The 22,729-nt window shown below is 41.0% G+C and overlaps 1 protein-coding gene across 1 annotated transcript in view; it reads left to right on the forward strand.

The window, feature by feature from the left end:
• LOC117406947 (cholecystokinin receptor-like) overlaps positions 1-22,729 on the forward strand; it is a 54,237-nt gene that overhangs the window by 20,550 nt on the left and 10,958 nt on the right. Inside the window, exons 3-4 of the mRNA XM_034011416.2 lie at positions 9,183-9,444; positions 19,848-19,975. Coding sequence (XP_033867307.1) covers positions 9,183-9,444; positions 19,848-19,975 — 390 coding nt within the window. The remainder of the gene's footprint in view (positions 1-9,182; positions 9,445-19,847; positions 19,976-22,729) is intronic.

The raw sequence follows: 22,729 nt of genomic DNA on the forward strand, positions 1-22,729 counted from the left end.
GACCAATCTAGGTAAAGCAGCAATGTGTCCCCCACCTGTGATTGTACACATTTTTCGTATGATGAATTATTATTTTTATTTATTTATTTATTTATTTATTTATTTATTAGCAGACGCCCTTATCGAGGGCGACTTACAGTCGTAAACAAAAATACATTTCAAGAATCACAGTACAAGTATTAATACAATTAAGAGCAAGATAAAATACAATGACGTTCTAGCAAGTACAAGTATATGACAAAATACGATTAAATAACGGAGCAGATAACAGTGTCAGTGATAGTTACATCAGGATATAATTAAATACAAAATACTACAGATTAAATGACAATTGACAGATTACAGTACTCTAAAGTACAGGATTAAATGCAGTAAAATAGGGGTCAGATAAGAGCAAGTAAAGCGCATTTAAGGAAGAGTGATAAGTGTCTAGAGGGAAAAGAGGAGTTCTGCAGGTGCTATCTGAAGAGGTGAGTCTTGAGGAGGCGCCGGAAGATGGTCAGGGACTGGGCAGTCCTGACATCTGTAGGAAGGTCATTCCACCATTGCGGGGCGAGGGTGGAGAAGGAGCGGGCTCTGGAGGCAGGGGAGCGTAGAGGAGGTAGAGCCAGTCTTCTAGTGCAGGCGGAGCGGAGAGATCGAGTGGGGGTGTAGGGAGAGATGAGGGTCTGGAGGTAGCTGGGTGCAGTCTGGTCAAGGCATCTGTAGACGAATACAAGAGTCTTAAACTGGATGCGAGCTGTGATTGGGAGCCAGTGGAGTGTGGAGCAGTGGAGTTGCGTGGAAGAAGCGAGGCAGAGAGAACACCAGGCGAGTAGTGGAGTTCTGGATGAGCTGGAGTGGACGGGTGGTGGACACAAGGAGGCCAGCCAGGAGGGAGTTGCAGTAGTCTAGGCGGGAGAGTACCAGGGCCTGGACCAGGAGCTGGGTGGCGTAGTTGGTGAGGAAGGGTCGGATTCTTCGTATGTTGCTCAGGAAGAATCGGCAAGTGCGTGCCAGAGTGGAGATGTACTGGGAATAAGAGAGGCAGGGGTCCAGGGTGGCTCCAAGGTTCTTAGCTGAGGGGGAGGGAGAGAGTGTGGTAGATTCCAGAGGAACGGAGATAGAGAGATCAGAGGAGGGGCTCTTTATTAATTTATTTATACATTTATAATATAAACATGTATTCATTTCTACATTTATTTATTTAAAAATATTTATTTATAAATGTATTTATTCCTCTATGTATTTGTTTAAATCATTTATTTATTTCTACCAAATAAATCATTCCTTTATTTTTAATTAAACGAGGAACTACAATTTATCAGAGATCAGAGATTTAGACAAGGAAGCTACATGCCACTCTTGTGTACAATTCCATTCTATTATTATTATTATTATTATTATTATTCATTTCTTAGCAGACGCCCTTATCCAGGGCGACTTACAATTGTTACAAGATATCACATTATACATTATTTCACATTATACAGTTATCACATTATTTTTACATACAATTGCCCATTTATACAGTTGGGTTTTTACTGGAGCAATCTAGGTAAAGTACCTTGCTCAAGGGTACAACAGCAGTGTCCCCCACTGGGGATTGAACCCACAACCCTCCGGTCAAGAGTCCAGTGCCCTAACCATTACTCCACACTGCTGCCCTGTTTCTATGGTATCTACCAAACAAACAGGAAACTGGATATTTTCAAACAGGAAATAGAACATTTCTAGAATCGAGCAGAACCTTTAGGTTTTCAGCGAAAGCTGGTCAGGCATGGATGTAAGCTTAAAAAATTAACGCATTTCAACAACAGCCCAGTGGCGCAGCAGGCTAAGGCCATGTGCTCTTCATGGATGTCATGTTGCAAGTTCAAACAATGGTAATTTTTTTTATTATAATTTTTTTTGTGCGATATGTGCTGTTTTAAAACATAAATACATTGTTTAATATAAATGGTGTGGATATCAAACTGCTTGCGTTCCCTGGTTTATTTTGACGTTGACCAACATGTGGAATCACATGATTGGTAGATGTCCAGTTATTTAGCTTTTCTGCTTGAAGAGTCACTACACACTCTTAAAAAGTAAACAGAAGGGGAATAAGAAGAGGCGAGGTCAGGCACATATCGCCCGACTACCCCGCGCCCATGGCATGAGGTGGAATTGGCTGACCGAACAGGGCTGAGTGAGGCACTATGCAGCCGAAAAGGAAAAGTGGAGTGGAAGGGAGAGAAGAGGAAAAGCGGACGTTCATGCAGCCGGCCCAAAAGGAGGGAGCCTGAGCGTCCAGCACCCACGAGAGGGGAGCCCGAGCATCCAGCGCCTACGAGGGGGGAGCCCATGTGTCCAGCGCCCACGAGGGGGGAGCCCACGTGTCTAGCGCCCACGAGGGGGAGCTCGAGCGTACAGCACCCACGAGGGGGGAGCCCGAGCGTCGAGCGTCCAGCGCCCACGAGGGGGGAGCCCGAGCGTCCAGCGCCCACGAGGGAGGAGCCCGAGCGTCCAGCTCCCACGAGGGGGGAGCCCGAGTGTCCAGCGCCCACGAGGGGGGAGCCCGAGGGTCCAGCGCCTAGGAGGGGGGAACCCACGTGTCCAGCGCCCACGAGGGGGGAGCCCAAGCGTCCAGTGCCACAGTTGCAACAGCCGGAATACCCCACACCCCTGCAAACTACATAGCAGGAGAGCCTCTGGGCACTCAAGATCTCAAGTGGGTGACCTGCCTGCGACGAGCAGCGGCACTTCCCGACCAACTACACCCTCCTAGGAATGGAGGGTGCCGCCACCACCAGAGGGAGGCTACCTACAGCTCCCACGTCCACCACCAGAGGAAGATTACCTTTTGCTCCCGCCTCTACCACCAGAGGAGCTAGAGCTACCTCCCGAGGGTCAGCTCCTGCCGTCGCCTCCCGAGGGTCTGCTCCTGCCATCTCCTTCCGAGGGTCTGCTCCTGCCATGTCCTGCAACACCTATTGTTGGAGAGGGAGATCCCTGATTAGAGAAGGCCAGGTTGCTGCAAACCAAGCAGTGTTGAACACGCCTCTGAAGCCTAGTTGATGCATCTGTGTACAGATGGCACTCGACTAATGAGAAGATTTCATCATAGAAAAGGAAATTTTGTTCCAATTTTGCAAAAATTATACTGACACTTTCATGCCTGTACGATTATAGCTGGATAGGTTAATGTGGTGATGTAGTCCACTGAGTTAGCAAGATCCAGCAATCGAAATATGAATGCCTGGCCCAGGGAAATTTATTCTGGTGGTGTATGTTAAGGGGCCAAGAAAGACAGCAGTTCTCGTTTAGTGCAGGCTTTCTGATTTGAAATTTGTGAGATGATCTAGTTATTCTTGTGGTAAGCGAACCTCCATATCAACAGTTGATGCTTGGGACATTTTGTTTGTGGGGTGCTGACAGATCAATAATTAGATGTTTTTTCCCAGTGTATTTTCTTGTTGCCACCCTTATGGTGCTGATATGATCGACAGGAATGGGGTTGGTGAAGTTGTTGAAGAGACCAGTCATGAATCCTTTATTGATTCATTTTTTAAATAGGTTCAATGATGCACTAACAAGCCTGATTTATGGCCCCCACTATTATTAGAAATTGCACTGTTCAAATCATACAACCAAAATGCACAAATTCTGACCTTTCGACCAGGAGACAAGGTAATGCTGCTTCTTCCCACATCGGAATCCAAGCTATATGCTAAATGGCAGGGGCCATATGAGGTGATTTGGGCTATAGGGAAAGTCAATTATGAAATTCGACAGCCCGATCGTTGCAATGAAAGGGAAATTTACCATATCAGTTTATTAAAGCCCTGGCAGACAAGGGAGGCCTTATTGATAGGCCTAGGTGAGGTAGAGGATGATTTTGGACCATGTTAGAGGCCCATAGCATACAGAACATTCCAATGGGGGAACAGTTACTCCCAGATCAGCAGAGAGATCTGCGCAAGGATGTTTTTTCTGACGTGCCCGGCAGAACTAATCTCGTTAAATATGACATTATCTCTCCCCCAGGTGTCACTGTGCGAGAGAGACCTTACCGGATCCCGGAAAGTCGACGAGGTGGTGTTAGCAAAGAGGTACAGGTGATGCTCGAACTTGGGGTGATTGAGACTTCCAGGAGCGAGTGGTGCAGTCCGATTGTGATAGTCGCCAAAAAGGACGGCACCAACCACTTCTGCTTTGATTACCGCAAGATGAACACTATTACCAAGTTTGATGCATATCCCATGCCTCTGGTCGACGAGCTTCTCGACAGACTGGGAACGGCGAGGTTCATCTCAACTTTGGACCTGGCGACCTTAATTCTCAAACTGAACACAGTAGGGATTCAAGGAAATGCATGCACATGGATTAGGGAGTGGTTAACATGTAGAAAACAGAAAGTACTGATTAGAGGAGAAACCTCAAAATGGAGCGAGGTAACCAGTGGTATACCACAGGGATCAGTATTAGGTCCTCTGCTATTCCTAATCTACATTAATGATTTAGATTCTGGTATAGTAAGCAAACTTGTTAAATTTGCAGACGACACAAAAATAGGAGGAGTGGCAAACACTGTTGCAGCAGCAAAGGTCATTCAAAATGATCTAGACAGCATTCAGAACTGGGCAGACACATGGCAAATAACATTTAATAGAGAAAAGTGTAAAGTATTGCATGCAGGCAATAAAAATGTGCATTATAAATATCATATGGGAGATACTAAAATTGAAGAAGGGAACTATGAAAAAGACTTAGGAGTTTATGTTGACTCAGAAATGTCTTCATCTAGACAATGTGGGGAAGCTATAAAAAAGGCCAACAAGATGCTCGGATATATTGTGAGAAGTGTTGAATTTAAATCAAGGGAAGTAATGTTAAAACTTTACAATGCATTAGTAAGACCTCACCTAGAATATTGTGTTCAGCTCTGGTCATCTCGTTACAAAAAGGATATTGCTGCTCTAGAAACGAAGAGCAACCAGAATTATCCCGGGTTTAAAAAGCATGTCGTATGCAGACAGGCTAAAAGAATTGAATCTATTCAGTCTTGAACAAAGAAGACTACGCGGCGATCTGATTCAAACATTCAAAATCCTAAAAGGTATAGACAATGTCGACCCAGGGGACTTTTTTGACCTGAAAAAAGAAACAAGGACGAGGGATCACAAATGGAGATTAGATAAAGGGGCATTCAGAACAGAAAATAGGAGGCACTTTTTTACACAGAGAATTGCGAGGGTCTGGAACCAACTCCCCAGTAATGTTGTTGAAGCTGACACCCTGGGATCCTTCAAGAAGCTGCTTGATGAGATTCTGGGATCAATAAGCTACTAACAACCAAACGAGCAAGATGGGCTGAATGTAAACTTTCTTATGTTCTTATGTTGGTCTGGGGGTGGTCTTGTCCCAGCAGGTCGACGGAGTAGAACACCCTGTCCTGTATATAAGGAAGAAAACACAACTACTCTGTCATAGAAAAGGAATGTCTGGCCATTAAATGGGCCACTCAGACCTTATGCTACTACCTCTTGGTACATTCATTCAATCTTGTTACTGACCACGCCCCACTCAGATGGTTAAGCACGATGAAGGATAGCAACGCCCGGATAACACGTGGTATCTGGCGCTGCAACCCTTCATGTATTTCATGAAACACCGTGCAGGGAAAGATAACCAAAATGTGGATTACTTTTCCCGGGAGGGGGGTGTAATGGGGAAAGTAGATTCAGCTGAGTGTTCCTTCAGCTCCACTCTGAGCAGTATTAATCAGAATCAACAATCTCCCTCTCGACCTGTGAGAGCACTATACAACAGGAACTGTGTGCCTCGTACTGAATGGTTGGGCAGTTCATTCCAGGGGCAGTCGGAAGCCGGCCATTCAGGAAGGGTGTGGCGTCATGGTACCAGGAGTCCTCACCTTAGTACAGTGAGCAAAGTTTCAGTCATGAATTGGAGGAGACGTGATTGAACTAGCTATCGGAGGGGGTGGGGCTTAGGGTACTTTAGGGGGACGTGACGCCGTAATCGGCTCCTTTGTTGTAGTTAATGGGAGGAAACGAGGATGATTAAACCGTGAGTGAAGTGTTGCTTTTGCTTAACTGTGTGTGTGTATTTATATTCACCAGACGGCTAAATACGGATCTTGGAGCTGCCGCTTTAGGCTAGCGATACACCCGAACTGCACCGCACCTGAACACACACCAGCACCACTGTTTCCAGCACCGCACCTACACTGAGAGCATGCACTGTCTGGAGTTGTGTCTGTGTTTGTTATTATTTCGGGACTGCAACCCCTTGGTTTTGATGCTGGCAATACTATGTTGAATCTCATAAAAAAATCATCTTCACCAGTGCCTGTGTATTGCCACAATGTCATACCAACCCGACTTATGTACAGCTCAAAATTGAAACTCCTGATATTTCTTGATAGAGGCAGCTGCGTCTGAGTAACTTATTTATTTACTATTTGTAGTGTTTTGCCTATTTTTCAGTGATGACATTTAACTGGTTATTTTCATAAAGCTACTATTTTCATAAAGTAGTGTTTTTAATTATTATAATATTCCCCAACAAGCTCAGGCTTTATGGTCATCATCTGAAGTGACCCAGTGTGGAAAATAATTTGGGACCACTGGTCTAGGTGATTTGAATATATTTGGTGTTGATTGAGAGGGGGTGGTACTAATGGGCATAAGATGGCAGAATGGCTAAGTGAGCTGCAGACAGTATAGGAGTTGGCTCGAAGACCTGAGAAAGCTCAGTTGAACAAGTCGTAATCGATTTGAGCCCAGTTGATGATAATGTTGTCTTGAGAAAGTACTGCAGCAGCTTTGGCAGAGAAGGTGCTCTGGTATTTCATTTTTTTTTTTTAAGTGACGGATACTTCTCCACAATCTACAGTGTAATGATTGATTGCATCAATGAAGGAGTTGAGAGAAATTAAATTAACATCTTTACATGAGCCTTCACATTGGGTGCTAGTTTCCCTGTCTGGGAGAATGAGAAGAATGGGAGTGATGATCAGACCTATGTTGTTCTAGGTCTGATATCCTAATTTCCAGACGAGAGGCAATTGTCCACAGCAGCAGCAGAAAAGTGAAGGGGAAGCATGAGTTTTTAAATGTCCTTCAGAAGTGCAGAGTGCCTAGGATCTGCTAGGGGGAGCTCTACAGCTGCGGGAACGTCCGGTTAAATCTGGGGAGCATCTTGATTGATAGGCGTATGGTGTTTGACCTTTGACCTGGAGGCAAGATGGTGGCTTGGGTATATAGGAGTTGCTCCAATAGTTTTGCACTTCAGTTGAAAGAGAGAATCTCTGTTTTATTCAGTGGGGATTGGCACTTTTAAGTTGATGCAGACAGCGGTCCGGACAGCATTCTGAGGAGAGGTTGGTTGTAAACATTTGAATTATCATATTGATTATTCAGGGTTACCAGTTCAGTAGCTACTTTCAACCTAATGCGGTAGAAAGACTTATAAAACATTTTGTAAAAGGTTGGCTTGGTTTATATAGTATTGGGTAGCCAATATTTTTAGTGTAGCGGGCTAAGCCTTGCCCCTAGAATTACGTCAAACCTCCAATTAAAGTTTAAAAAGTAAAAAAGTAACAGTTGCATGAACAAACATTATTGTGCCAGGCAGAGTCATTGTTCATTTATTCATTTCTTAAATATCTTTACTAGAAACACTAGAAAGAACTTTTGTTTGTGACGGGGTGGAGATTGCACATTACTTTAGTTTAGCAGAGATGGGGTTAGAAAACCCAGTTGAGAAATAATAACCTACCCTGAGGAGGAATGTTAGTTCAGCAAAGGGCTTGTCGAAAAAGGATAGCTGTAAGACAGCCTGTACTTCACTTGCTTTTGTTAGTTTAGTTTATTTTTATTTATTTATTATTGTGTTTAGAAAATAAATTGTCAAAAAGGGCATAGTTGCAGATATTTGTTTATGTAGTTCTCACCTTGTCTGCCTGACATTTTGCTGCCCTGTCACAGGGTTGTTTTGTTACTTCATTGTAAGTGCATCCTATAGGATCAATTCCATTACATTACCTGAATGTCCCCTTACCTCAAACCTATACAGCATATTAATTCCATCACTGTTTTTATGTTGTAAATATGTAATTGTGTAGAAACATAAACCCACACTTAATCTTCTTAACTGGTTAAAGTTCCTTGTGCTATGGTACATAGCACAAGCACTGTTTGCTCAGTCATTGTGTGCCCAGATCATGGCAGTGGTAATTACCCTGCAATAGCCAGGCTCTTCTAATTTTCATTCAGACAGAGAGTTGATTTTTAAAAGGCTGACATTCACTTACAAAGTGGTTTTGGAACTTAACAATTGACAATATCTGATTTAATAAAGGCCCATAACTCAATAGTAGAGGTGTTAAGATCAGGATTGAGATTCTTTGAAGCAAGGCTCTCCAGTTACCTGTCAGAACCAATTCCCCTGATCTTTCATTAGCATTAAATTCATGGAAACTAAAATACAACATTAAAAAGGGGGATCCAGCTTTTATTTTCTGTGATCTGACATACCTACAAAGCTCACAGTTTCAATAAGTATTTAATAATATCTGAATACTTATGGGAGGCAGAAGAGCCTCCAAGTTTGGGGAGATGGGATATCACCTCCAGAGTGGGGCATTGTTCCAAAGGTGCTCTGCCTCCTGAACCTCAACAATAACCTTCATTAATTAATAATAATAATATTTGTATACTACGGTACATCTTTAGAGTTGCCTGGATTTTACCATTTACATTGTAACTACAGTTATATTACAGTAAGTGCAGTTTAATTGTAGATGTGCTTAAAGGAGGCTGTGTGGTCCAGTGGTTAAAGAAACAGGCTTGTAACCAGGAGGTCCTCGGTTCAAATCCTAGCTCAACCACTGACTCATTGTGTGACCCTGAGCAAGTCACTTAACCTCCTTGTGCTCCGTCTTTCGGGTGAGACGTAGTTGTAAGTGACTCTGCAGCTGATGCATAGTTCACACACCCTGGTCTCTGTCAGCCGCTTTGGATAAAGGTGACTGCTATATAAACAATTAATAATATGAGAACATTCATTATAATTAGATGTAGTTCCTCAGATGGCATCTGCCTGTTCTATCTCTATATTTTGTCTTGATGTCTACAGTACAGTACCCCTGTATATTTTTATATGTTTACTGTTATCTATTGTTTTGGTCTTTTCAGGAATCTCAGTAAGTGTGTCTACCTTCAGCCTGGTGGCTATAGCCATTGAGCGTTACAGTGCTATCTGTAACCCACTCAAGTCTCGGGCATGGCAGACCCGTTCTCATGCCTACCGTGTCATTGCCTCCACCTGGATCCTGTCTCTGATCATCATGATCCCATACCCTGTCTTCAGCACCCTGATAGCATTCCCCAAGGCCAACAACTCCACTGGACACAACTGCCGTCTCATGTGGCCCAAGGATCAGGTGCAGCAGGCCTGGTAAGACCAGCAGTATTACACTGCTCCTCAAAGTTAGGGACTGTAAAATATATCTTAAGTAAACATTTTTTTATTGCTATCTCAGTCATTGCTGGCTTCCTCTCGTTTGTAAACTTTCTTATGTTCTTATGTTCATAACATTGCTTTCATATTCCTTGTGATTAAGGCCCTGTGTAAATCGTGATTTCTTCAATATTCTTAAGAAATAAAAATACATTTTCATAATTTGTATTTCACATAAACTAAACTGTACAGCTCTGCTATTATGTGCTTGCATGTACTATTCGGCATGCACATAGTGCTGTGCAGGGATTATGTCATGTTCGGTATGTGACTATATGCAATCTAGGTGGGAAATTAAAATACTACACACTGTAAACAAGAAAATGGATGTCTCTAAAAAGGCAAAAAATGTGTCTGCAGCATATCGCATAAAGTATCAGTATTCAGTAAGAGTTTTACACAACGATGGAGGTAAACTCTTCTGTACGTCCTGCAATGTTACTGTAGATCATTACCAAAAATCATCTGTTGACAGGCATTTAGATTCAAATATTCACATAAAGAGAAATCCAGAGCAGTACTGCGACTGCTTTTCTTGCAAAGAAACAAAAAACAGTGACTTCTGTGTTTCAAAAGTCCACTCAAAACAGTGAAGCATGAAACACAAATATCCCTCTTGAAAAATTGGACAACCAGAAGTTAAGTAAATTCTTCATACTGAGTGTATCAAATGGTGGAGCGATTCCTTCATCAACCCAGCTGCAACGTGAATACTTAAAGTTGTTAAGTATCACAAGTAGGAGATTATGGAATTGGTAAAACAGTCTGGTTGCTTGTCAGTGGTCACTGATGAGTCGACCGATGCCTAAGATCAGTATGTGTTACGCATTGTATTTGTCTTGCAAGGCCTAAATGGTGAACATGCATCTGACATAGAACTGAAAGCTGTGCTCGCAGTTGCACTTTACCTACAATAGCACTTCACAAGCTACTGTAAAGTGCTTGAATAACTTTGACGCTGATTTTGATGATGTAAGTGCATTTATCTCTGACAATGCATACTACATGTCAAAAGCTTACAATCAAGTGCATAAGGGACTACTGCCTAACTCGGTTCATCTTACGTGCAATGCTTACATATTAGCCCTTGTTAGTGATATCTGGAGGACCAGTTTTCCAGAAGTTGTTAAGCTAATAGCAACAGTCAAAAAGGATTTCAAACATTGTCCGAGCAGAAAACTGCGTTTTAAAGAGCATCTATAAAACGCAGTCCAAGCTGCAGGTTCAAATATTCATGTAAAATTGGCCCCTGGACCACTTAAGACTTAAGATGGGGAAGCTGGTATTCTGCTGAATACCATTCACAGTACCTTACACTTTACTTAAGCTTTGTGGAGGATGAAATGGAAATGACAACAAACACCGAAGTGTTAACCCTTTGCGGTCCTATGTCGGACCTGGTCCGACATTGCAATTATTCCTATCCGGTCATCAAAAAGATTGGTTTTTAGTCGTTTTTTCTCCGGAAAAAGCCAAGAAAACCATTCAATGGCCGAGTGGGAGCGACAGGAGCCGAGACAAGCCGAAAAAAAAAAAATAGGGCGTATCTAATGAATAGTCATACTTGCCCCTGGGATCAGATAGGGGCGGCCATAAGGAAACAAGCTGCCTGTGACTGCATCAGCGCTCAGAGAATATCATGGACATTTGCAGAGCTTTTTTCAGATGTTATAGTAATAAAATAATGACTTGGATCGCATTATTGAGGCGTTTGGTGATAAAACGAGTGATCAGATGATTGATCAGTATGTACGACTATTATTATTATTATTATTTATTTCTTAGCATATGTGAAAGCTATAGCGAACGAAAGGGTGGGGCGGGCTGGAGATGCCTAGTGAGTGCTTTGTTGATATGCAGGGCCTTTTAAACCCGTTTGACTGTGGAAAAAAAATACTTTTAAACAGCGCGTCTAAAATTAAATGCGCGTGTGAAAATAAATAGGGCCTGGCGTGCCTGGCGCGCATTTAATAAATGGACCGCAAAGGGTTAAACAGACAGGGGCTGCAGATCGCCTGCTTGCTTGAAAAATCTAGTGGCCTTCGTTGGCAGTGACGCTAAAGCAGACACAGCAATGGTATAGGATACTCAGAATAAATTCAGGCCGAAAGGCTCCTGCCAATTCAACAGCATAGTATAGATAAAAAGCCCTTAAGAGTAGCGGGGTTCCGAAAAATATGGCGTTATATGTCCTAGGGATGTGCTTTTGGTTAATTTTTATGAACATTTAAATGCTATGCAGGTGTCAGCGTTTAAACCATATCTACATACACACACTCTCTTTATTTTATATTCTGATGTATACTGATAGCCCTGGTTAGTATTTTTCATGCAAAGAACCCCTAAATAAGCAAATAACGTTTTAACATCGCAAAGACTTAACTACAAAGTATAAAAAACTAAACAAACAAAAGAAAAAAAAAACTTACACACCAAAGTATATATTGAAATTAGGACTTAGGGCCTGACACACACTTGATAAATGGACTGCAGAGGGTTAAAGGAGCTGAAATGTCTGCTGGACAATTTGGAAATGTTACAGACGCAACTTGACGTAATCACAAGGTATGGCAAAAAACTTGCTGATTTAATCAAATAGTTTGAAAGCCATGAGATTTGTGTTCATTAAGCCTACAATAAAGTTTCTGACTTACTTAACACATACCAAGAACTTAAAGGTGAGCAACACAGCGGTGACGCAGGGATTCAAAGCCAATGTATTAAAACATTTACTGAAATTGTAGATAAGCTTACAAGCTCCTACGACCCCGATTGCAGTGAAAGAAAACCCCGCTTCACCCAACCAGCACACCAGTTCCTTAAAGTGGTAAGGGTGTATGAAACGATTGTAAGTCGCCCTGGATAAGGGCGTCTGCTAAGAAATAAATAATAATAATAATAATGATAATGAAACCCTGTTTCACCCAGCCAGCACACCACTTAGTTAAAGCGGAAAGGGTGTATGATCCCCTGCAAGCACTTGGGTTAAACTTGGATGCTCTCCCTTGGATTCCATACCTGGTTTCAACAGAATTAGAAGGCTACCGGTTTCATGCAAAGGAATGCAGTCGTGACCTTCCTTTGACAACGTTTTGGAGGTCTGCAGAACCACACTTTCCTAACATTGCAAAACTGGCCAAGCGATATTTGTATGTTGTCCGTAATTCTGTGGATGCCGAGTGAAGCATTTTGGCATATGGACAGGTTTTTACGCAAAGGCAATCTATGACAGAGGAAAGAGTAAACCAACTAATGAACTCATTCCCAGGGTTAGGAGGAAGTCGGCCATCTAGAAAGTGGGCGGAGCTACGGTACACTAAATCATCGACCCGGAAGGGAAATGATGTGGCAGCTGCAGATTGGAGGAGCGGTTGCAATCGTTAACTAAGAGGTCATGATTGACGGTATATAAGGGAAGGTAGCAAGGTGATCTGTTCCTTTGTTATGGTTAACGCTAAACCGGAAGGAGAACCGTATTGTAAATCGTGAGTGTTTTGTTTGTTTTGTCGTGTCTAAAAACTGTTTGTTTGTTGTTATTAGATGGCTAATACGATCCGGAGCTGTCGCTAAAGGCCAGCACCAAACCCAGACAATATTACACTTGTGTCACAATTAACTGTATTTGCACCACAAGCACTATAGCACTCACTGTGGACTTGTGATCATGTTTGTGTTACGTGTAGGTGTTTAAATATCGGGACTATTATTTCGGGGTCAACCCGTGGATTAATTAAACATAGCAATACACAACCCATGGTGTATTGTCTGATATCATTATTGTTTACTGTTTTGTCATCAGACTTTGGATTACAAAAAAAACCTCCATTTCACCAGTACTTTGTTGTCTGTCACTGTCTTGAGCACTGCATCACCCCTACACCTGCGCACTGCCAGCCACTTTGCCACAGTCAACAAGCCATTTTTATTATTTTTTAATTTGGGCTACTGGACAGCTATACTTTAAGTGGGGATCAATGCTACTGGCATCTATACTTTTAAGTGGAGATCAGCACGACTGGACATCTATACTTTAAAGTGGAGATCAACATAATTGGACATCATCTATACTTTGAAGTTGTGATCAGCACTACTGGACAGCTATACTCTGAAGTGAAGATCAGTCCATTCTGCAAATGATGGCCAAGGTAAACATTCTAATACAGTACAAGCTCAGAGTTATGAACCCCTTGGGAATGGAGGTTGTTCGTAAGTCTGAAATGCCTGTGACTCTGAAAATTATTTTTCAATGGCTTTACAGTTTTTCTCGATTGCTAAGACACTTAATGAAACTGGGGTCCACTTGATCTTCATCATAACCTAATGAGCACAACAGTATTCTTTTTTGCAAAACAGTATAAATCATTTCTCAGTGCTTTCACACACAATGCAAATGCTAAGCACATTTTTGCAAAACAGTAAACACAACTCTCTACAAAAGATGCAAAACTCAGTTGAGTAAATCATGTCAAACAAAATTAAAACATTTGGTCACAGCTGATACAAATTACTCCCATGAATGTGAACCTCTTCTGCAAGTGTGCAAAACTTCTTTGCACAATTGTTCAATCAGCAATCAGTCCTTATTCATACGTAAAAGAGGTCACCTCTGAGTTGCTGTTTGCAAGAATGGACCAAGTAAGAGGCCGAGGGTGAGGGCAAGGACAAAGTAGAGGTAGAGGGGCCCATAGAGAAAGAGGGGTTCAGATGCGTGGTGGTGGAGTAGCTCAAAGGGGAATACAAAGAGCTAATGTTTCAGATGAAATTCGTGCAACAATTATTGACCATTTTGTCAATCATGGCCTTTCCATGAGAGAGGCTGGGCAATGGGTCCAGCCCAATCTCAGTAGATCAACTGTGGCATCAATAGTAAGAATATTCAAGAATGAGAATAGGTAAGTTATAGTGCTATACCACACTGTATTTCAGTATTACTGTACTGTATACAGTACAATATATGTGTAAACAGTTGTTCTGTCAATGCCCTTCATGTGACCATCAAAATGTCACAGTTTGTACATATTTACTATATTTATAGAGTTTAAAGACAACCACACGCTGGTGGCAGAGGTAAAGTCTTCACTGCGGCACAGGAGGCTGCCATAGTGGATATGGTTGTTGCCAACAATTACATAAGATTGTGAGAGATCCAGATAGCAGTCATTCAAGATCACAACATGTTCAGAAATGTCAACAGTGTGAGTTTGGCCACTATTGATCGGGTCCTTAAAAGACACAAAGTGGGAATGAAACAACTTTACAAGGTCCCATTCCAAAGAAACAGTGACAGCTTGAAGGAGACTAGACTCCAGTATGTACAGGTAAGGGTTTGTCACTGTAATGCCTTTTCTTACAGTAAAACATTACCTTTTACAATGCATTTACTTTATGTATACATAAATACTGTGTTTATATTATATTTTTATCTTGGAGAATAATGGAGCTTGAAGCAAATGCAACACCCCATACATTCATTTATGTGGATGAAGCCGGCTTCAACCTTTCAAAAGTAAGGAGACAAGGGAGGAACCTCATTGGTAAGAGGGCCAGGGCAAATGGGTGCAAACATCACCATGGGTGCCGCTATCTCCAGCGATGGTGTTCTTTCTCACATCCCTACAATTGGCCCATACAATACAGAACGCCTCCTCACATTTCTTGATGCATTGCACCAGAGAGTGGTACCACCAGAAGAGAGAGGGCTGGTGAGGCCTGACATGTTCCGCTTCGTCATCATATGGGACAATGTTGCTTTCCACCACTCCCGTCTGGTTACTGAATTGTTTGCAGCCCACCCATGAATGATGATGCAATTTCTCCCTCCGTACTCTCCTTTTCTCAATCCAATCGAGGAATTCTTCTCTGCTTGGAGGTGGAAAGTTTATGATTATCGTCCACATGACCAGATGTCCCTCCTAGACGCAATGAATGCCGGTTGTCTGGCAATCACTGCAGAGGACTGCCAAGCGTGGATGCGCCATGCCAGGAGATTTTTTCCTCGCTGCATTGAGAGGGAAAACATCCAGTGTAATGTTGATGAAAACATGTGGCCTGATCGACAAGAACAAATGGACTGAATGTGGTGTATACTGTATTTGTGTTGCATTTTTTTGCAGTGAATTGTTAGCTTGGTGTATTTTATTTTTATTCTCTGTATATACAGCATCATTGAATTTGTAAAGGACCAAATGGAAAAAGGTAAAATAAAGCCTTTTGTTTCTGGATATTCATGCTTTTGAGTGACATTCTTTCTGCATTGGTCATCTTTGGTAAAATCATTTTAGGAAAAAAGAATACAGCTCATGCTGTGATAATACGTTCACTTGCCTTTTATGGTACATACTATAATTATAGTATCAACAAATGGCACAGACATATAAATGAGTGTTAACCATATTAGGGTATATTGATAGTTGTAGTTAGTATTTATTGGGCCTCATTTGCTTTCCCACAGTCAGAATCTTTGAAAAGTACTTCAGTAGCAGGAATATAGGTTGTAGTCTGTTTCCACTGGAGCGGTATTCTCTAAAAGGAAACATTTAAACAAAAACTGTGATTTTACCAATAAAAACAGCCTTCATTTACATAAATGTAGCTATTATGTGAATTTCAAAAATCCTGTAGATTCCATAGTATTTTGGAAATTATATTTGCTGGTTCATGCAAATTAATTAAATGCATAAATGCAATGGAAACAAGTATAAATTCAATGAAATGACATAAATGTAATGTAAACGAGTATAAATTCAATGGATACAAGTATAAATTCAATGGAACTCAGTATAAATTCAGTGGAAACGAGTGTAAATTCAATGGAAACGAGTATAAATGCAATGGAACCAAGTATAAATTCAATGGATACGAGTATAAATGTATAAATTCAATGAAATGACATAAATGTATTGTAAACGAGTATAAATTCAATGGATACAAGTATAAATTCAATGGAACTCAGTATAAATTCAGTGGAAACGAGTGTAAATTCAATGGAAACGAGTATAAATGTAATGGAAACGAGTATAAATGCAATGGAACCAAGTATAAATTCAATGGATACGAGTATAAATGCAATGGAAAGAAGTATAAATTCAATGGAAACAACATAAATGTAATGGAAACGAGTATAAATTAAATGGATACGAGTATACAGTGCCGAGAAAAAGTTTGTGAACCCCAATGATAATTATGGAAATTCCATAGTTTTACCATGATAGCCTTCTTGAATCAAAACCAGTCTTTTCTTAAATATCCAATATGGTTTATATCAACTAATTCCATGTCTTTTGAAACAAAATGATGTCTGAATTAGACAAACAATGAGTAATTAAGATTCAGGGTATGTGAAAAAGTAAGTGAACCCCTGGTTTTATCAGCTCAACTAAGAGGATAATTAGAATCAGGTGTTTAAATAATTAGGTAGATCTTCAGGGGTGAGTTTGGGAGGCCACACCCTATATAAAGATCAGAAACTTTGTGAGTTTAGTCCACCATACAGGTGTGTGGAAGCACGTCATGCCACGATCAGAAGAAATCGCTGAGTACCTATAAAACCATTTCAAAGGATTTGGGGCTCCACCAATCCACTGTCTACAAATGGAGAAAGTTCAAGATCACAGTCACCCTACCCAGGAGCGGTCGTCCTACCAAAATCTCTCCAAGAACAAACCGGAAAATCATCAAGGAAGTCACAAAGAACCCCAGAGTAACATCCAAGGATCTGCAGGCCACTCTTACCTTGGCTAATGTGAGTGTGTGAGCTGAAACTGAACCAAAAGTGGGTCATGCAGCAAGACAATGATCCTAAACATACAAGCAGATCTACAAAAGAATGGCTGCAGAAGAAGAAATTCCGCATTTTAGAATGGCCTAGTCAAAGTCCGGACCTAAACCCCATCGAAATGTTGTGGCAGGTCCTGAATCGAGTTATTATTATTATTATTATTATTTATTTCTTAGCAGACACCCTTATCCAGGGCGACTTACAATCGTAAGCAAATACATTTCAAGTGTTACAATACAAGTAATACAATGAGAGCAAGAAATACAATAACTTTTGTTCAAGTGTGACAAACCACAATTCAATAATACAGCAGTGTCCATGCAAGGAAGCCAAAATTCCTCAAAACCAATGTGAGAGATGCTTAGTTAAAGTCATTGCTGCTCTGAATCTAAAGGTTCACATACTTTTTCACACATGGATATTGAATGTTGAATCATTTGTGGATACATAAATGTTGAAAAAGTATCATGTTTTTGTGTCATTTGTTTAATCAGGTTATCTTTATCTATTATTAGGACACACATGATGATTACATATTCAGTAGAAAAAAGGAAACTAAACCAAGTGCATTAATATAAAAAAGGAAAGCAATATATGTGCATAGCTGTAAATATACTTAACTAAATTACCCTGCATACTATAACCCACTGTTATACTATAACCCACTAGCCACCCTGTCTCCCACCGTTAATAAGCCTTGTTAAAATAGGATATATAAAACTAAAAGGCTACGTTAAGTTAGGTTAAAAAACAAATTAACATACAATTTAAAGGAGCATACTTAAAGACTTATTAGAATCAGGTGTTTAAATAATTAGGTAGATCTTTAGATAAAACTAATCCTATGTACATTACAATACTAAAACCAATGTAGTAGAGTAGGTGTTCCCGAACCTAATTGTAGGCATTAGGACCCTGGGGGTTAATTATTAGTTAATTGATACACCTGTGCACACTTAGCCGCTGCATGAAGGGAAGGGAAACCCTGTGGACAAGAAGAGTGAGGCTAAGGCCTAGGGACACATGGAGAGAGAAGGGCTGAGAGCAGCAGGTTGTGATTTCTAGTTTGTGTTGGGTAAGAGTTTTGTTTAAACCTTGCATTAGTATTAAAAGTGCGTGAAAGCATTTAAACTGCAGCTTCTGTGTCTGGGTTTGCTATTCCTGCCATTGACCAGCCCTTGACTGCCTGCCACGTTGCCACACCAAATATAAACATTTCAATGTCGTGTGTGTACAGCTATGGCCAAACGTTTTACATTTTTTCATTGATAGATAACAAGAGAAAATAATCATATTATAGCAGGATGCTGAAAAGGGACGTCCACTTGTTTGTAACAAGTTTGATTCATTCATTTAGCATAGTATAAGGACGTGCTAGGTATAATTGAATACATATTTGGTTGGATTCTGTACGGGGCTCGGTCGTCAGATGCAAGTTGTGGGGAACAAAGTGAATGTCCAGACAGTAATTTCTCCCAAAACAATCTGTGTTTTTTTTTAATAAACAAAATAATCTGCCCCTCTACCAGCAATGGTATTGGTGGGTACGGGGCAGGCTTGCAAACCCAAAATAATAATAATGACAAAAGGACGTCCATCCTGCATCCTCATGTGTGTTGTAGGTTGACTGCTGGCTCTGAAGTGACAACTCCTGGGTGCTCACTCCTCTTCTATAAAACACAAAAAGAACACACATACCAAAACAACAAACAATACAGGCTCTGGCCGTCTGTTACGTTTTCAGAGCAAGGTGCTATACTCACGCAGCTGCATCCCCTTTGTACTACCCGACTCCTCCCTGCAATCAGCCCGGCGCCCCAGTGTAACCATTCGCTGCCTGGCCCGCAGCTGATCATATGGGAATTGTTTCAAGTACACACAGCTACCTGCTTCCTCCAGATAGGGAAGTGTACTATCAACCTTACACAGCACCCTTTCTGGTCAGGAGGGAGATTTACAGCATCAATTCTTTCTCTCTTTATCACAGGCTCCAATGTGTTTACCTACCTAAAGCTTTATTAAACCAGTCAATCTGTTTAGCTTGATATTCACTAAAAAAACAAAATATTTTTTTTGTTTTAAAGTAGAGAAATTCTATGTAAATGACATAGCGAACAATTTTCTAGTATATTTAATTATTTCATGTTAATAACCATAATGCCCATTATCTTTTTTTTTTCTTAGACATTTCAGTTGAAACATAGCCACTGATGTATTGCTAATGTGTCAGTTTATGTAGCAGAATTACACACAGGGCCAACATCTCTAGGGCACTCTTCACAACAATGATTTACATATTCTAACAAAAAAGTAACAGTATGTACTTCTGGCAATCTATTTGTTGTAATAGTTTGGGTTTTCCTCCGTTTGATTTCACTAAAAGAGTGAGTGCTACCATGTGATCAGTTTTAACTATAAGAAATTTTGAAACACGTTTGTTTAAAGTTTGAAAAAACAAACCATGGAACAGCCCAGAATGCTGTTTTGGAGAAAGTTCAAGCAATATTCTCCGGAATGTCTCTTTTCTTGCAATATATTCTCCGGAATGTCTCTTTTCTTGCAGGTACCTGATGCTGCTTTTTACTCTGTTCTTTATCCCTGGTATTGTGATGATAATTGCCTATGGACTAATTTCCCGGGAACTGTATAGAGGAATCCAGTTTGAACTGGGCCAGAAAAAAGAAATCACTGGTAAGTTTGACTCCACCTCAAAGTGTAACCCATTCATGTGTTTCATTCATGTGTTTCCATGGTGCACAGTTATAAATGCATGAAGCTAAGACCCTGTACAATTAAAATAACCAAGCCGGAAGTTATTTTGAGTTTGTCTTTTGATTATGATTAAATATAGCCTGTTGAGAGAACTCATGTCAATACTCAAAGTCTAAAAACAAAATCCTGGGATATGCAGAATGATCTATAAAGAGCTGTAAGAGTTTTTAATGAAGCATCTCAGTTTCACCATCCTCTGTAGCAGTCAGTGCATCCAATTTTTCTATTTGTGATTTGTCGTAATTAAACATTTTATTATCACATTCTAGGCAATAGGAATTTAGTGGAGATACCCACGGATGAAACTTGCTACAATTTTACAATGTTCCCTTTATTTCGCTATCTGACTTGTACATAAAAAATTGAGAAGGACCCTCATCAGTAAAATATTGTACTTATAATATACCGGATGTCAAATTGTGGTGAAACTTGCCATGAACCTGTGATGAAACTTGCTAAGGATTGAGGCTGTCTGCATGCCAGACTTAAGTTTGTACATATATCTACAAAAGGTCTTATTCAGTGTTGATAAAACTTGGTCTCAACATACTGTAACACAAGCCATTTAGAGTACAGTGCGTTTTCATGTTAGATTTCGAAATGTCACATTTTTCAATTTGACAGTTTTTCGTTAAGTATATGGTAAACTACAAAACGGTATGCCATTTCATGTTAACGTAACATTATTCAGCAGGTTTCATTCGACTTCATGAAGCAAAATTAGATAATTCTAGGGTGATGCAAAACTTTCGGCCATAGCTGTACATCCACTGCATGCACCTGTAAAAATGTAATGCCTTAAAAATAAGAAATAAATAAAAAAGATGCCTTCATGTACCCCATATTCATATCCAGTTGTAGTCAAAAGTTTACATACCCCAATGGAAATTTATAATTTCTAGAAATTTCTCAAACAAAGAATTTTAGGAAATTTGTTTTGTAGCAATAGTTTTGCTTTTGTGGATGAGGAAAAAAGGTTATAAGAAATAGATGTCTACAATTATTTTTCAGCAATCATTTTGCAAAACAAAATGTTTATTCAAAAGTATTCATACCCTTTGATGCTATGATAGTATTGTCTACAAGGTGCTAGAAATTTCAATATGATAATGCAGAACCTAATTCTAGAAAATGCTGGATTGTAGGTGAACATTCTTAGAGTGTGTGGCAGGGATGGCTGTAGTGGTGACGTCAGGCCAGCAGCAGGAAGAAAAACACAGGCAGTACGCAGGGTAAAAGACGCACCGTGCGCCATTTATTTAAATAACAAAAACAAATAAAATATTTAAACAAAAACACTTGCTCACAGAGCAAAACAATAACAAAATATACAGCTCCGCCGTCACATTTATAAAACAATAACAAAACAAGGCTACGCTGTCATATTTATAAATAAATAAATAACAGCAATAATAATAAATAATAATATTAATATAATAATAATAATAATAATAATAATAATAATAATAATAATAATAATACAACAAAACAAATACAAAATAATAAATTGCACAGTGGCGGAGGGGTACCCCGTTCTAAAGTAAACAATACATTTATGGCAGGGCTTTGCCCCGCCCCCTTTCCACGTACAGGGCCTATCCCCCCCCACCTTGTGCAACGCACACTTGGCCCCAATGGGAAAGCAAAGTGTTCATGTGGGCGGCCATGGTGGGAGGTCTTTCATCCCCCACTTCTTCGTGGCTGGCAGCTCCCCTTTCTGGGGCTCCAGCCACATGATCTCCTGCAGCGAAAATGCTGCAGGGGGAGCTAGTCTCCTGACCTCCCACCCCCTTCTTCATGGACGGCAGCTCCCCTTTTTGGGGCACCGGCCACATGATTTCCTGCTGCCACGCAGGACCTGCAGCGACTGCAGGCGAAGCAGGACGGTGGTGGAGACAGAGGCAGCTCCTGCTGCTCTGCTCCTGCCGTTGGAGGTGGTTGAGGCAGAGGCATCTCCTGCTGCTCTGCTCCTGGCGGTGGAGGTGGTGGAGGCAGAGGCAGCAGGCATTCTTCTGGTGGGAGGGGACGGTTAGTTGGGAAATGCCCCCACTCCTCACAGATGCAGCAACAGTACTGCACGCCCATGCTGTGGAGGAGAGCTTCCCAGCCAAGCTCCTCCTGTGGCTTTAGCCCTGGTTCCACCTCCTCTTCCTGAGGTGGGTAGTAGTCGGGCGACACGTGACCGACCTTGCCAACTTCAAAGCACCACTCCTCCACCCTAAAGCAAGTTAGGCATACCTCCACTGGGCCAGAGACGTGATGGGGCTTGCGACTGCCGCTGCTTCTGCTGCTGCTTCCTTCCCATTTTCTTTCCACACAACAAAAAAGTAAATTAAAAAAATAAATAAAAATAAATAAAAAAAACCTGCAGTACCCGTTCCGGCCAGGGAGGTGCTGGTGATCCCACACTGGGCACCACGTGTGGCAGGGATGGCTGTAGTGGTGACGTTAGGCCAGCAGCAGGAAGAAAAACACAGGCAGTACTGGAGGGCAAAAGATGCGCCGTATTATTAACAATAATAATAATAATAATAATAATAATAATAATAATAATAATAATAATACAACAAAACAAATACCAAATAATAAATTGCACAGGGGCTGAGGGGTACCGTGTTCTAAAATAAACAATACATTTATGGCAGGGCTTTGCCCCGCCGACTTTCCATGTAC

The sequence above is a fragment of the Acipenser ruthenus genome, chromosome 8 (assembly GCF_902713425.1).
Source record: "Acipenser ruthenus chromosome 8, fAciRut3.2 maternal haplotype, whole genome shotgun sequence".
NCBI classification, from domain to species: domain Eukaryota; kingdom Metazoa; phylum Chordata; class Actinopteri; order Acipenseriformes; family Acipenseridae; genus Acipenser; species Acipenser ruthenus.